At 39.7% G+C, this 17,066-nt stretch overlaps 1 protein-coding gene across 6 annotated transcripts in view; it reads right to left on the reverse strand.

Moving 5' to 3' along the window:
* Positions 1-17,066, reverse strand: part of LOC116065778 (inositol 1,4,5-trisphosphate receptor type 1) — an 85,219-nt gene that overhangs the window by 65,786 nt on the left and 2,367 nt on the right. For all 6 annotated transcript variants that reach the window (XM_031321421.2, XM_031321433.2, XM_031321439.2 and 3 more), the window contains exons 3-11: positions 15,155-15,225; positions 5,382-5,491; positions 4,706-4,792; positions 3,718-3,876; positions 2,690-2,788; positions 1,881-1,964; positions 759-905; positions 503-598; positions 219-263 (exon numbers count right to left, since the gene is read on the reverse strand). In XM_031321421.2, the coding sequence (XP_031177281.1) occupies positions 219-263; positions 503-598; positions 759-905; positions 1,881-1,964; positions 2,690-2,788; positions 3,718-3,876; positions 4,706-4,792; positions 5,382-5,491; positions 15,155-15,225 (898 nt within the window). The remainder of the gene's footprint in view (positions 1-218; positions 264-502; positions 599-758; positions 906-1,880; positions 1,965-2,689; positions 2,789-3,717; positions 3,877-4,705; positions 4,793-5,381; positions 5,492-15,154; positions 15,226-17,066) is intronic.

The following is a 17,066-nucleotide window of genomic DNA, read 5'->3' on the forward strand; positions in this document are numbered from 1 at the left end:
TTCAACGGCTGTTAAACATTGTCTGGAACTGGGCTTAAGGTATCCTGATATACAATTTTATCCCTGCCAGCCAATCAGAAACAAGTACTTCTTCATAGTATTACATCAACAAGTTAGGTTGGGTAAAGATTAGACAATAATGGACACATTTCAAAAATTGTATTAGTGGTTGTTGACATATGAACGCTATCCACTGTCTTTCAGCGTGGCTCACTTACTGAGGAGCGGGACTCCAGGCACTCCTCTTCATACTCTGGATTCACCTGCAAAAATATAATATAACATAAATAAATCTGCTTAATTCAATATTGTTTTCTGCAATTTCAATATAGCTTAGATTTAACTTTAATTTGTATTTCTCTGGTCTTCCAGGCTGCTTTACAGTTAAGTGACACAATTTTCAGAGTAAATACCTAAAAATAATCAAAATATATCAACAGTATTTGATTTTGTCAATGTTGCCTTATTCTAATCACAGTTACAGTGTCTGTGCTGCACTCACCTCTGCAGCCAGGTAGTGTCCAGTGGCCAGGTGTTTGAACCTGAACAGGCTGTTCCAGTAGCCTGCCCCCCCTCGGCATGGATCATGCTGCACAACCTGATACCAGAGCACACAGCAGTTGCATCTTACATCAATGCATGCTGATTACAATATTTATGTTTACTGCTGGCATACAGAGCACTGCTATACCTTAACACCATACAGTACGCTACATACCACAATCAGCAAAACCAACTCTAAAAATATTCTTCCTCACCTCTATCTCCCATAGGGCTTTGCTGCTGGTTGCCGAAGTAGCTGACTGCCGCCCAGTAGTGCGGAGAAAAACATATTGTTTTTTTCTGTGATCATCACAGGTGAGGAATTTCTCCTGCTCGGCATGAAATAACCGTACCACGTCGCCCTGGAGAGAGGGAGACCATAATTACTCAAATTAAATATATAATCATGTGTGCCCGTAGCAAAATTAGTTTCAAATTCCACAAGATGCATTCCTTGTAATAAACCTGAAGCTATTCTGATTATTTACAAAAATAAATATGTAAGAACTCTGTAGACCTTGCTTACGATCGATAGACTCACACCAGTTTCACTCCTCTATATGTTCCAGAAGTGCCCCAAGATCAAAAGTGCCGTAGGTAGGATTTACAAAGATCCAGGACTTAGCCAAAAAAAATTGAACATCGACAACTTCTCAGTCCCTCCCCCCTTTCCTCTAAAGCCCAAAACGGTCTCCTAAGCCCCTCCCCCCACAAGGGAGAATGAACGCGTGTGCATGAGCAGTGATTGACACGCAGTGAGACACCCCCCCTCCCCTGGCCCTGATTGGTGCATGTGAACAGGGAGCTGTGGATTTTTGCAAATCGCACTACAGGCTGTTGGTGGTGTCCGAGGAGCCGGATTGTTTTTTTAATTACCTGCTTCGTGTAGTTCTACTCGAACATAGGGTCAGTTTTAGCAAATATGCAAATATATGAATTAATATATAAGTTAGTTTTATAAGTCTTACCTACTGCACCTTTAATTTGATACATTAACACATTAGTCAAATATTTTAAAGAGGCCATTTGGCTAGACCTACTATAGTCCTGGCTATATTTGCTGTTAAAGCCCCTAATGTAGAGCTGTTGAATAACCAATGAAACAAATTCTCATCTGTAAGCACATGCTGTACACTGATAATACTGAACTGAAAACAAACAGAGCCAGCAGCCCACTCAGCTCTGATGAGGGACATTATACAACCCTTCTTAAGAAGAATGTAAGCAAGTTTTGTATTAGATATAAATGTGTTCTGTACCAAAGTTCCTATAAAAAAAGAGTTTGTTAAAACATAATAAAAATCTGTTTTTTTTCTGGTAGCTACTGTGAGACAAACCCCTTTTAAGATGATCTCCTGATTGTCGCCCCATTTCATAAACAAGACGATCTTCCAGCTGGTGTTACAGTTGACCGAGTTCACCTGGAAAACAAACAATCAGACAGAGTTCGACGTGACAAAGGAATAGTTTAGAGTTTGTGGAGTTTTATTTTTTCCTCAATACCCGGATCGAGGCAAAATCATGGATGCATTTTTTTAAGGGAGGGATAACACCTTAAAATGTGTCTAAAGATCGATATGTTGTCTAAATAAACAATAATTTGATTATATTAAACCATAAGTCCACTTCCTGTTTACACGTGCCACAGCCAAGGCAGCAAAAACAGTAGTTTAATAAATTAAATGTTTGTCTATTGCATGTACTTTAGAGACAAATCCACAATCCAACATTGAAAAATGTGCAACTTCCTTGCTTTGTTAAGAGTTGCCACTTCATGACATAAACATCAATGGTTTGTACTTACATTCTTACTATTTCACATGTCTTTAAACTGCTTGCAGAGTCATAAATAAGGAATAAAAGAGACCACTATGTATCGGTGTTTCTGTAAGGCACTTTGATAAAAAATGTGTTTTTAAATAGGTCAGAGCAGTCTCGTGTTACAATAGAGAAACTGGATGACCTTCCAAATGCAGTGTCAGCTGTAGCCCAGTCCTTAACTGTTCTAAATGTGGAGGACATGAAAACAATGATGTAGTGTTTCACATCAGGCAGCTAATAACCAAGCAGCAGTTATAAGCTATAATTAGATTTAGCCACAGAAACATCTGAGCGGTGAAGATAATTTGCAGCGACTCAGCCAAACCTCATTGCATCCTGGATTATCCACGAGCTGGTGTGTGCTGGCATGGAGCGGCTGACCAGCATTCACTGGGTTCAGGACCACTTTGTCCCCGATCACCACCTGCAATCACACGCAAAGCAGAAACAATAAAATACAAAAATGTAAAAGATAGAGGAACAAAGGTTATGCAATGTAATCCTAGCACAAGCAGAGTTAGGCTGGAGTTATTTAAGAGAAAATGGAAAGCTATCAGGCTCCACAATGTACATACTGAACTCACTGGGTCTGGACTCTGCAAATAACAAGGACTTGCACTGTATTTTTTTTATTTTATTGAGTTTTAGCTATACTAATAAAGAAACTAAAAAATAAAACAATGTGCTGTATTTAGCAATATCTACTCTATAAGAGCACAATGTAATAATCTACCCTGAGTACAGTGCAACTCAATTGCAATGATTTGCAGTGTGTCAGAGAGCATCGGCAAACATTTGCATGTCACTTCTCTCTATTCTCAGCAGCTATGGAGTGACTCCAGTTTTTTGTTTCTGTCCAAGGCCTGCTGCTTACGCCTTGTGCTATACCTAATTTTAAGGAGCTTAGCAGAGAAGCCCCATCTCTGCAGTGGTTCATTTAGTCCTTGGGCAGTGGGCACCAGCCCACTACTTCCTGCTGCAGGGAAGAGAATCTGGTGCCAACAAGAGCTTTGTGATCAGGTAAACACCAATTGGGTGCTGGCACAGGTCCATCCAGGGATAAATGTGATTAGAGAGATGCATCACTTAGGTAAAGAAGACTTGTATAACCTTTTAATACTGATTTACTGCTGTGTATGCAAATAAGCAACTACATTTTAAAGACAGAGAAGTGGCAAACTGCTACTGTATTTAAAGGACACATTTTAAAATCTAATAATAATAATAATAATAATAATAATAAGTATCATCCCGGACATGATTCAGTCCTTTGCTTTCCCTCATGTTGATACATACAGCATGGCGTTTTCCACAATGCAACACTCCCACAGACGGGTACATATGATGACTCACACTGTCCCCAATGGAGCGTAATTTGTAAAAGGGCTGGATGTAGAACCAGGAGCCCTCATTTCCAGCGGTGTCCAACATCACCCTCATGGCGTTCTTCTCTAACAGCGCAGGCAGACGCTTGTTCACTGTCAGGTATTTGTTGCTCTTCAGGTGGAGGAGCTGAGCAGAAAAAGCAAGAAACTGTTTAAGAAAATGCAAAGACATGCTGAAATCTGAGGTAAGAATGAAGTGCTTCTAATACTGTACTGCCTAAAAGAAAGCAGCTTGCATTTGAGGCACTCCTAGAAATTAACTACTACTGTTTATTTTATTTATTTATAAACTAATGTCTAACAGGTAAGAAATGCCAGTGGCCGCCTAGAGGTTAGAGAAGCGAGCTCGTGATCAAACCCAGACCAGACAGTGGTTGTACTGGACAACTTCTAGGTGTGTGAATGGGATCAGGGCACTCCTGAAAAAGAGTGCATTGCTCTCAGTGAAACTCCTCCCTGAATGAATAAATAAAGGTGAAATATATAAAAGTCTAAACAGTGATTTCATGCAGAACTACACTGAAAGTCATCTTCATATTTTGTGCATGTGTATGTGTGTTCAATTGATTTATGAGCCTCTTTCCAGTATTCTCTGTTCAGGATGCATTGCGGTATATGTGTACAGTATTACATTAATTTATGGTTTGACTATGACTGCAGGAGGTTTCAGCCTCCTTCATTTTCATTGGGACTATGCCAAAATTCACAACATTGTAATACTAGAAGATGCAATTTATGGTTTATGTTTTTTAATTTAAGGGTTAATTCTGGGAAGCATTCTCAACATGCATTTAAACTGAGGCATATTTCAAATTTAAGATAAGAGGAGAGATGAAATCACCTCGATTGATGGCATGTCAGAGCCATCTCAGTTTAATCAAAAACCTTTTGGAAGTCTATACAAAGTTTATCTGACTAAATACCAAGAATAAGATGACTATTTCAGAGGAACAAACCTGAATGACATTCCCGTACTGAATGACTGTTCCCAGCAGCTTTCTGTTTTCAGAGTCATTTTGCTTTTTCTCCAAGTCAGCTGCATGCTGGAAGGCAAGATTGAGATAAAAACAGGAGCATCATATTAATCTCACACCAGCCAACTGCAACATTGTTCACCGATACCAGTTATACACATTAATGTATTAAGACGTAATCCGATGGTTTAGCTGGTAAACAAAGCATAGTAGTAATAAAGTTCTTAGCTAAAAATGTACGGTTCAACAGAGGGGATTTAACCGAGAGATTGCAATCTTCCATTTTATGACTGTGTGGTTAGATAACAGATTGCTTTAAATGGTATTGTATCGCAGCAGACAGAGAGAAAGGAGAGTGTTGAGGGCAGAAAGGTAGGAAAGTAGTGAAAAGCTTCGGGAATGTCTATAAAAGGACTTTAAGAGCAGGTTTTAAAGTTATTACGTATATTTGCTGAGGTAGAATTTTAAAATGCAGTGCAGAGTGAACACTGCATTCAGTTTCGACCAAATGTACCATTTAAACTTGATTAAAAAAATTAAAAAAATCAAGAAAAAGTTCTGCAACTCTGTCCTGTGAGTCCCTGTGAGGACAGGTCTGTGTGTAGTGTACTATTCTGTAGTGACCGTAGGGAGGTGAACACGTTGTCACTTCACTTACATGGAGCTTGTTGAGGAGCACCGTGTCTGTGTTCCCTCCAGGCTTCGCCGCTTTCCAGAACTGCTTCTGGGCTGAGTAGCGGTTCATGGGACACAGTCTGAACAGACAGTCTGGATGGAGAGACAGAAATAAATACAGGGACAAAGATGCATAGAGATAGAGACAGAGATAAGCACAGAGTGATAAGAAGAAAGAGACAGAGGAAGACTTTGATAATCAATTGGGTGAAATTGGAGGCTAACCACAATGTTCACAGCTTAAAATGCTATTCGGTTTAAATCAAAAGAAGAGAAAAACAACTAGAATAAGGAAAAAAATATGTTGATGCACTGAGAATTAAGCCTGTATATGTCAGTGCTACATTGTGTGGGAGACGGGTCACAGCTAGAGCTTAGTTGCTAAAACAAGACGATACAAGATGTTCAGCAACACAGAATCTACACAAAAAAAGGCGACAGACTTAACTTAATAAATGACCCCTCTCTGACATGTCAATTTATTCAGATATAACCAAAATATATAAACACACACTATTTTCACACACTCCTCTCTCTAAACATGTGTGTGTGTGCATACACTTTAAACACATGTTCACTATTCTCCTGAAGGGAGATCAAAGGGCTTTGTCTGCTTCAGGGAGGAGTAATGAGGGACAGAAAAATGTGTGTGTGTGTGTGTGTGTGTGTGTGTGTGTGTGTGTGTGTGTGTGTGTGTGTGTGTGTGTGTGTGTGTGTGTGTGTGTGTGTGTGTGTGTGTGTGTGTGTGTGTGTGTGTGTGTGCGCGTGTATGCATGCATGCATGTGGCCATGATATGATATATATAAGTATAGCAATATGTTGTTACATCCTGTGGTCAGACTAGGGTAAGTGACGGTGCACAATAACCTCTCTGTGTTATGACAGCAATGAGTTGTGGTCAGTCAAAGTTCGTAACCGCAGCAACCACGAGATGATGCTGTCGTCAGCAAGACTAGCAAGATTGTGCTGCTCATTTTCATAGATACCATAGAAACTAGCCAGCTAGGAAATCGGCCCCTTGATTTGCATAACAGAGTTCCTCTTCTGTCTGAGAAGTTCCTGTTCTGTATCAAGCTGCACAACAACTGCAACTGAAGCACACAGACTTTTACACTGGCTCTAAGTTTAGTTAAGCTTTCAGTTAACAACAGCGCATTACAGTAACTACAATGACAATTTTTGTTAAACTTCAGCCCATCAGCGACTCCTCCCTCTGAGTCCTGGCTTTCCTCTGACTTCACCTCTTACCAAACCAAAGCTCTCTATTCCGAGAGGACGAAAAGAGGAGAAAAAAGAACAATCTGTCCATCCTTCCCCCATTCTCTCTCTCTCTCTCTCCTTCTGCTATAGCCGCAGTAACATGACCAAATAAGGCCAGCCAAGAGAAGGGGAGTGGGATATGACAGAGGGAGAGAGAAGAGGGTGGGGACTCCCTATCTTCCCCCCTCAATATTCTATCATCACTCCTTCTCCTTTTCTGAATTCCATTTCACACACGCCACTCTCTCCCTCCCAGTTAATGGTCTCTATCTTGCAAATCTTCCTCTCATCCCCCTTCAGCCCTCTCATCAGATATGCTTTACTATAGTTTGACCTAAAATTTGGTAAGAACAACAAGGGAAAGGAAGTGAAAGAGAAATGAGGAAGACAGGAAGAGAGTCACAGAATGTGAAACAGAGAGAAGGCATAAAGAGGGTAAGGAAGAGAAGAAGTGGACCCATTTGCTGAATATTTGGGTGTTTATTTGCATCCCACATACCGGAACGAGATCAAACTAGCATTGTGGAAACACCAAATAAAAATGAACACGAACACATACACTGGAAGCTCTTGTCTGTTGAGTAAGCTTTGCTATAATTTGACCGTTTTATCATACTCTAAACACACAATCACAGCTGCAATATGAGTGCAGTGTGTGACAGATAATCAGCTCGCACTGAAGGTTTGCCTTTAATCTGGGAGAGAAAACATGTCAGTTCAGTAAAACTTAAATCTGTGTTGAGAATTCCTTCTGGGGTCACTGGGCAGGAGAAGTGGTGGGACTAGTCCAGAGGGCAGATAACTCAAATCATTCATGAACATTACTCCAACTTAAAAATTATCTTTTTTACGACCGGAACATCCACCCCATAAACATCACGTTATTTAGTCACTCAAACATTTATTTGATTTAGAGGTGGTTTAGAGGTTAGTTGTCAACTATTAAATTAATCGCCAACTATTTTGATAATCGATTAATCGTTTGAGTCATTTTTTTATTAAAAAAATAAGATTTCTCTGATTCCAGCTTGTTAAATGTGAATATCTTCTAGTTTCTTCTCTCCTTTGTGACAGTAAAACAAGACATTTGAGGACGTCATCTTGTGCTTTGGGAAACACTGATCCACATTTTTCATCATGTTTTGACATTTTTATAGATCAAACAACTAATCGATTAATCGAGAAAATAATCGACAGATTAATCGACTATGAAAATAATCGTTAGTTGCAGCCCTAATTTGATTTCACAAAGCTTTCTTTGATAGTAACTGCCCTGTGTGTGAAAATTATAAATATTACCAGTGCTATTTGTCTGTTTTGGGGGCAAAAGTCAAATCAAGGCACAAGTCCTTTAGGGCAAGTCACAAACATTGCAGGCAAAGGTTCTCTCACTCTCATGTCTGTCTGTAATATGAAGATACAGCAAGCAGCCAGTTAGCTTAGCTTAGCACAAAAACTGGAAGCTGAGAAACAACTGGCTCCGTCTGAAGGTGAATTCACCTTCCAGCGCTGGTAAAGCACACTAATTAACAGGTTATAGCTCATTTCTTTAATCATACAAAAAACCCAAGTCTAGCCTAAATATGACAACTGGTTTACGGGTGGTCATGCGCCAAACTATTTCTATTCTCTTCTATTCTATTCTACTATTTCTTTCTCTGAGTAGTTGCTAGGCAACTCTTTTGTGCTCTACAGGTGCTGGAACATTCAGTCACCTTGTGGCTATGGAGGGCCGTTTTATTTTTTCATATTGTTTTGTTGTTAAACTTTGGACTTTCAAGTCTCAAATCAGGTCAGCTTTTCAGATAGTCCGCAGTTAAGTCCTCTTTTTTTTAACTTAAGTCTGACTTGAACCGAAGTCTCAAGTCTCCAACTACAATTATTATGTGTAGGACCCTGTGCTAGGCCCACACATAGTCAAAGTGATGCACAGTAAGTAATGCCTGACTAGGCAGGACTTCCATCCATAAATGGTCAGTACTGTGTATGAATGCAGTTACATTCAAAGATTTTCATAATGTAGCATGATGACACATGTTAAAAAGATGTCATGCCTTAACAATAATTATCCCTCTTAAACAAAACTGCTCCCTCTATCACACACTATTGTGTACAGAATAGCGGACTCTGAACTGTGGAAGACGGTATTAGATTCTGGCACCCCCTTTAAGCATTAACAGAGAACAAGCGTAGTGATGATTACATGCATGGCAAGTGTGAACATCTTGGTGAGCAACACAACATAATAACAGTTTCCTTTTTCTACGACTGTCCACCTTTTAATATGACAAAGTGGTCTGGAAGGATGTAACAACTTATTTGTTAACCGTCCTGAATGTCATCATAATGTGTGAGAGATTAGGCGATAAACAACAAAACATTTATTATATATAGCACTTATTACATTGCAACTGAAAAGTAATTAGTTACCTTCACTGTGCATTGTGATGTAGGTGCAGAGTTTGAAACTAAAAGGTTCTTTCATCTGCAGAAGGAGGAACATTTCTCCGTGCTCACCTTAAATCAGAGTTTACTGACGTGTACATATGAGCATTATTTGTGACATCATAACTAGTTTAGAAGCCAATGTGTGACTGTGTGTGGAAACTTGAAGCTGCTTCACTTTTCAGTGAAATAGGTGAAAACCATGTCCAGTAGTTAAACCTTTCAAATGAACAACTTATGCATATTTATAAATTCTGATGAGTAGATTTTGTTTTAAGAATGTTTAACTGGCTAATTGAACTTTTTGTGAAAAAACACATGACACAAATTAATAATACAAGCAAGGTATTCTTATATAAGTTAAAACATGTCTGGATGGAGCTTTGCATTTGTTTTTAGACCTTGTCTAGTGATGAGTGTTGGTGTATCAATGGTATCATGCAATACTGCTTTGAGTGGTCTTGCAAAAGGGCCGCAGATGACTCAGAAAGATCACTAACACCAGCTGTTTAGACATGCACAGTTCAACAAAAAGCTAATAAAAAACCCTTCAGTCACTGAAAACTTCACCAGATTTAAGAGGATCAAGAGGAAGATGCTTGTAGCCTTGGCGACCATAACAACTACTGTGAGGTTGTTAGGTCAACAGAGATGTGCAAGTCTAGTGCAGAACACCCATTGTCTGCTGCCCTGTCATAAAAGCAAATAAAGCACATCATGTGAGACAAAAATCCTGACATGTCCACATTACAAAGAAATAATCAGTGTTTAAGCACAAGCAGGGAGGCCTGCTTGTACCTCTGTAAGAGATCCAAGCTTCTCTTCCCTGCAGTAATTAGACAACATCAGTCTGGCCAGGGGCCTAGAGAAACACATTGCATAATACTTTTATTCTATTCAGTGTTAAATCAACAATATCCTCATTGATTTGGCTTGTATAAACTGCTGTTTGCTACAAGGTCCTTATCCTGTTGGAGATATTGTAGATGAAGCAACTAATCACTTGTAATGCATCTAAGACAAATAGGCTGACAGACAACAGCTTCCCTGTTTTTTTGCAAGACTTATTCTCTCTCAATAGACAGGGAAGCAATATATGTGGTTATTAGAAAAGGATGGGAGTGGACTAGAGACAGAACTGGTCCTGGTGTTTATCTCACATCAACCACCCAACTAGTCTGCAGTGTGTCTCTGACAGTAACAGCGCTTTGGGCTGACAATAAATAAGTGGTGGCAAGGAGGTAATGCTCAACAGTTTGTTTGGGTTAATGAGCTTTGAATGTTTCGGTGTACGTGCAAAAGACATTTGAGGAAATTAGGGCAGCAGATAAGATATGAAATGACAAAGAAGCACAAAACAAACAACCCAAGAGTAGACATGTAAATCAAGACAAAGGTAATGCTATCCACTATAATTGTCTTCACATGCTACTGGTTTAGCGATGAAAATGTCAGGATAACAACACACAAGCAGAAAAATCAGCTCTTTTTGTTCTGCCATCTTTCCGTACAAGCAGGGGATGCTTTGATGTCCTATTCTTTGTGTTTTGTTTCAGTTTTCTGACCCCTTATAAACCTTTCTTCCCTTGCCCTTTTTCCTCCATGATTTTGTATATGCATTATACAGCCTCAATGTGAGATTAGGTTAGGGTTAGAATATCAGGGTAATGGCACATCGAGTGCGAGTGACCATCGCGTGCCGAGGCAATAACGGCTGGTTAGGTTAGACACAGCAACGATCAACGTTTCCTCCATCTTGTTCACTCTGAAAACTACAGCCAATGACAGCCAAGCGAGGTCAACCACACACTGCTTTGCCACTGGTTGAGGCTGCCAGTTCACATTGCCAACTGAAGCAAATGTTTTATTCGCCCCTTTACTCGCATAGAATGGAAGTGAACGGGAGGCGGATAATTGCCAATGTTAATTTTAAGCATGTGTGATGGTGCCCTAAGCCAATCAGAGGCAGGGTAGTCATGCCTTCGTCCGTCTCTCCGGACCATTAATTCTAGCATCAACCTTTAAACATGTTGCAACAATAAACCACTCAGACAGTCTTTTAATCAATATGTGAACAGCCTGCTGACCACGAACAGAAGGGGATGGTGATTGATGATTCAGTAAAGGAAAACTGAAAGCCGATGACATTCGAACAATGCAGCATTCAATTTACACTGCTACTTCAACACAAAACAGAAAGAGCTGCCAACATAGCAACTTCAAATTAGACAATTGGTGCAACATTCAAACAATTGAGTGTCGACATATACAATCACAAATAATCCAAAAGAGGATTATTTTAAATAAATAATACAAAGTGCTTTCTCTGCGTTAGATGTGCCAACTGCTGCTATGTGTACTCTGCTGAATTCTGCAGTCAGTGCACTGAGTGTGTGTAGGTGTGTGTAATGGCATTTCATATACTGCCTGGGTGAAATGCAAAGCAAGGCTCCCAATGTCTCAGCGTATGCATACAGACTACATGAGTGAGAGTGTGATTGTGTAAAGGGTGCTTGTGTTTACATTAGGAGGAAATGTTAGGCATACCTCAGCAATGACAGTAGGCCTTGCATGTGGACATGGCTAGTCTGGCCTTGTGCCCTTATAGCATCCACTAAGGAGGATTATCTCTGCACAACTACATCCCTCTCAAACAGTTGAGGGGCATCCCAGACAAGGAGCAACAGAAGAGTGTTTGCTCTGCCAGAGGACACCCGGAGAACTCTAATTAGAAGTTCCCAAAGAAGTTTGGAGATAAGAAAATACAGATATGTAAGCACACTTAGCAAGACTGTGTTTGTGGATGTTTAAACATGGAAAAACATGTTTCTTGTTTGGTTTTAGTAACATTTCACAGTTCTCAAGGGTTATCTATAGCAAGTTCAAGTCCGTAAGGCAAATACTTTAGTCACATAAATGAGGTTCTCAACGCACACTATTTTATTTATAAACCACTTGCGAGGTTGTACTACAGAATTCCAACCATGAAAAACTGAGAAGACGTAATATCCACAGACTTCAAAAGTAAATTCCCTCACATGACCTCCCCGCAGCCCTGAATTGCCTTTGCTGTTGTGTATTGTGAGTCCCCAATGCATATAGTAGGTTAACATCTGAAAAAAATGATTCTTTAACTATTTAAATCAGCATCAGTTTAGCAGTATTAGATTTTCAAACATCGTACTGATTCATAATTTCAATTAGTTATTAATGTGTGTGATGTTTGTGAAGACTAACTGACAAATCATAGGTCTGATAAGTTTGGCTCTATACCAGAGGAAGGCATCAACAACAGGATTTTATGTATTGTGTTCCATCCTACATACTGATTCTAAGCAGGTTTTTCACACTGGAAAATGACAAAGTTAAGTGTTTATTAAAAGTCAGTATGCTTGCATACTAAAGAAGACATGTTTCACTTTCTTTGTAGAGCTTAATTGTAAGTCGCAGTTTAATTAATGTCAATATTGAACATAGAGGCTGTTTTCACAGCAGATGTTTTCGTCACAGTAGTAAAAACAAGGTTACCAATAACAATAATAAATCACCTTCTACTCAAGTGTCCCAGCAATTAAGCCACGACAGTGCGATAGTGATTCAGTTTGAACAGTACCAGGACACTGATCTGAAGCAGCTAATTGGAATTTCGCCATCATAAATTTTGGAAGACTTTGTTCCTACTGTGACATATCAAATATCCTCTGTGAAAAAGGCCTATTGTATGATTTCCTGTTAGTATAAAATTATAAAAGTAGGTTGATTTATTATATACCATCTGCAACAATTAGTATGGAATTATGGAATGGGGAAACACATTTGGATACTGTCCCTCAAAAATGACAAATCTCTGGGGCGACCTCTAGCTCCCCCAGTAGAGCGTGTACTTGTTGGCTGAGTCCTTGGCAACGGTTCGGGTCTGACCCGCAGCTCTTTGTTCTCTGTCATCCCCTCTCTCTCTTTCCCACTTTACTGTCATTCTCCAGCTGCTCTATAAAAGAAGCCCTAAAATAATCTTTAAAAAAATCTTGATTGCACGGCAAGCTATGTATCTGTAAATGGTAAACTCTTCTAGTTGTTGTTTTCCATATGATACTATAGTACCCATCTTTACATATGTCTGTATGCTGGTAGACATCCAGAGGCCTCTTACAGTGACATGAAGAAGGCCTCTTATTGTCATGACCAGCTGACATGGTGAAGGACTTACCAACGTGTTGTAGTGACACGTATACAATTACAATGAAATCTCTTTGTGTGTTTTTTGTTGCACCAATATTGAACAAAAAAATAGAGGATTAAAAAAAGGCAGGTCAAAACTTGTTCTACCACTGCAGTGGGTTCGATTTAGAACAGGACCTTCCCTTTGAGAGCACTGTACCCTGTGATGAGTTTTATAAGTGAGTGTGGGAGGATGAGAGATTAAATGAGGTAAAGTGATACGTGAAAGCCTTCCTGTACAAGCAGCCAGTAGGCAGCGCCCTCGCTACAATCACGTTTGCTACCGAAAATACATGTAGTCATATAAAAGATTACAATTAAATCTACAAACCGTTTGAATAGTGCATGATTTAAACTCTGTCTGGTCCCGTACAGTAAATACACACACATGCTGTCCAAGTCCAGCTAAATGACTATACGAGTTAATCTACATCTTAATGTTTTAGAGCCTGTTTACAGCAGAGACAGACAAACACAATGACTGCACAATGAACTAATCCACAAACTGTAGATGTTTGTGCTTGGATGACTGATGATCATAGTTTGGATGGAAATCTAAAGATGTACCGCCTCTCTGTCCAGGTCTATGGAATAAACTTGACAGTTGTTGCAACCAAGGGCGTAACTTTGGGTTTAACATTGGGGGGGGGGGTTGAGATCTCCACTTTTAAGCAAAATTGAATTTTTTGCATATCAAACACTTCATTTCCTGCATTCTGGTGAATTTTTCTGCTACAATTTATGGTGCAAATATCTTTAATTATGTAAAGGAAATTATTATTAGATATTTGGGGGGTTGCACTGGTCAGTTTTGATTATTGGGGGGGTTGTAAGCCCCCCATCCCCCCTGTAAATTACACCTATGGTTGCAACACACAGCAACAAAGACAGAGCGAGAGATCGTCCTTGATGTTGTGCAGAAGGTGGAGGTATCAGTCTGCAGCCTGTGTTTTCTGTGGGGACAGCAATTGTCTCTAGGGGGTGATAACCCGCCCATGGACACCAGAGACCCACTGAAGAGCTGAGCCGTGTGGGCACCGCTCAGATCAAAAGCTTTCTACTTTCTAAATGTGGGGCAATCATCTTTATACTCTGGAGACAGCAGATAGCATCCTAAATGCAAAGTGTGAGCATGTGTGTGTGGAATGCTCACTCTCCAACAAGCTTCAAAGTAAAACTGATAAAACAGTCATGTCAAGTTGCTTGACATTGCAAAGACCAACGGGTTTGGTCATACATACTTTCTTAATCTATCAGACACAATTTACACACCAACAGTCCAAAAACGTTGCATTTTTAAATAGAATATTAATTGAGCAGTGACCAAGAAAAAGTTCTGTTGATATTTGTACAAGAACCTGTAAGATATACTACACATGCCTTCACTACACTCATATATTCTCTGTACAATGTCGGGCCGGCCTCTCCCAAGAGATATAAACCTCAAAGTCTGAGAACCGAACACTTCCTGTATGGGAGCTAATAATAGAGGGTTCACCCAAAGAGGCATCTCAAGGCTTTTGTTTAAAAAGCAGCTTTTCCAACAAATCAACTCTCCATCTGCCTCTTCCTCCACAGGCGAGTCGTGCGATCAAGCACACACAGCTATAAACACATGCATGGATGCATAAGCATGCATGCGCACGTGCACAGACACCATTAACAGCCTTGTTTGAAGTCCAACGGGCAGAGATATTGTGGTTGTCACCAAAGAAACAAAGCATAACACATTCAGCAGTGTCTCTTTCACAGAGCACACAGTATAAACAGACAGCTGTTACAGTAGTGTGATGATTTCAGGCCTCAGAAGGACGGCTATCTGTGTCTCTTACCTCGGAACTTCTTCGGAGGGTTGTTGAGGTCCCCCGCGTCAGGCTGGACGACACAGCGGTCATCCACCAATCTATATATATATATATAGACACATAATAACGTTGTTAATCACATGCATGCAGGTACAGCAGCGCACACACACTGGTGGTAACCAGTCAATCAGTGTTCTGTATTTTGGATATGTGTGTATTTTGTTTAGCGTATTGTGAATATTTTTGCAATTAGCCTATATAATGTAATGCTGCCAGGTTTTCATAATAAAGTAGGGCTGCAAGTTATGTTTTTGTTTTTTATTCTTGAGCTGAAACAATTAGTCATATAGCCTAATCAATCCACAGAACGAGTCCAACAAGTTTGATAAACCAACATTTTGCATGTTTTCTTAAGTAGAAATGCAGCATTAAGTGATTCCAGCTTCTCAAATGTGACTATGCGGGGGTTTCTTTAGTTTTCTATGATTGTAAATGGAATATCTCCAGATGGTTTTTATTTATTGTGTATTATTATTCTCATTCTTTATTTTTTTTCTCCTTTTTTTTCTTGCATTCTGTATTTATTTACTTATAGTTATCACTATATATATATATATATATATATATATATATACATACATATACATATATATACATACACACACACATACATACATACATATATATACACACACACATATATATATATATATTTATTTATTTTTTTCATTCATGCTGTTCTAACTTCTGTCCCCTTAGTGGAGTTCTCTATGTGCTTGGTGATCTACAAGCTTGGTTTGTAGATGAAGAACATGTAGTTTGAACATGACGGTAAAATGAATCAATTGATCAAATGGCCTAAATGTTATGGAGATGTATTGAGATTGCTATTTTACTTGGTTATCTGAGATACTGTATGTCACTGTATATCTATAACCCCTGTGGGTTTATGTGTAAACTGATAAGGGCGTGTGTTAAACGTAGTGGCCCAAAAAAAAAAAAAAAAAAATATATAGCTTCTGCATGTACAAAACTCGACTGGTGTTCCCTATTTTCATTCATTGAGAGCTCTCGCATAGCTGCAGCGTAAATACGTAAATACTCTGACTCCACACAATAAGGAAATGATTCTGGAGTAGATGACCTGCGGGCAGGCTGGAATTTCTGGTGACAAATTTAACTTTTACTTGCTTAGAATACAAGTTGTCTGGACATGGGCCAAATCCCACATCCATTTCAGACCTTTCCCCGAGGAATGTCTAAAGTTGTCCAAACAGACCTGTCTACTGCTCCAGTCTGTGCACCTCAAGGAACAAGCTGCAGACTTAGATAAAAAGTGAGAAAATATCTGTGTGTGCGGTCATCTGCATGTGTAGACGATGGACATAACTTGCCAGTTAGCAATAAACACCAGTTTAAACACATAGGACAGGTCCTGTTAAAGGCTCACTGTACAAAACAGCATTTTTAACATTTTTAACCTTTAAATTTGCTCACAGACTGCCCTATCTCCAGTTACCAAATGGGAGCTGGGAATGCTGCTCAGCTGGAGAAGTTGTAATGCTCAAAAAGCTTTCTCTCTTCTCAATATGAGATGATCTGGAGAATGCTGCTGAGTTGGTGGTTGTGCGTGGAGAAGATGGCTCCTGGCCAAATCTGTCATGACAGTTTTGTAAATATGTGCGCTTGTATGTGTGTGTGTGTGTGTGTGTGTGTGTGTGTGTGTGTGTGTGTGTGTGTGTGTGTGTGTGTGTGTGTGTGTGTGTGTGTGTGTGTGTGTGTGAGTGTGTGTGTGAGTGTGAGTGTGTGTACGTGGGAAGTGCAGGAACTCAAGAAAGGGCGCAGTGTCTCAATAGTGATTCAGTCTTTGCTATAGGTCATTCCATTTTTCACGAGCGCGCGCGGGGGGGGGTCCTGGACACTGAGCTGATAGCATTAC

This window comes from Sander lucioperca, chromosome 6 (genome assembly GCF_008315115.2).
Source record: "Sander lucioperca isolate FBNREF2018 chromosome 6, SLUC_FBN_1.2, whole genome shotgun sequence".
Classification (NCBI taxonomy): Eukaryota; Metazoa; Chordata; class Actinopteri; order Perciformes; family Percidae; genus Sander; species Sander lucioperca.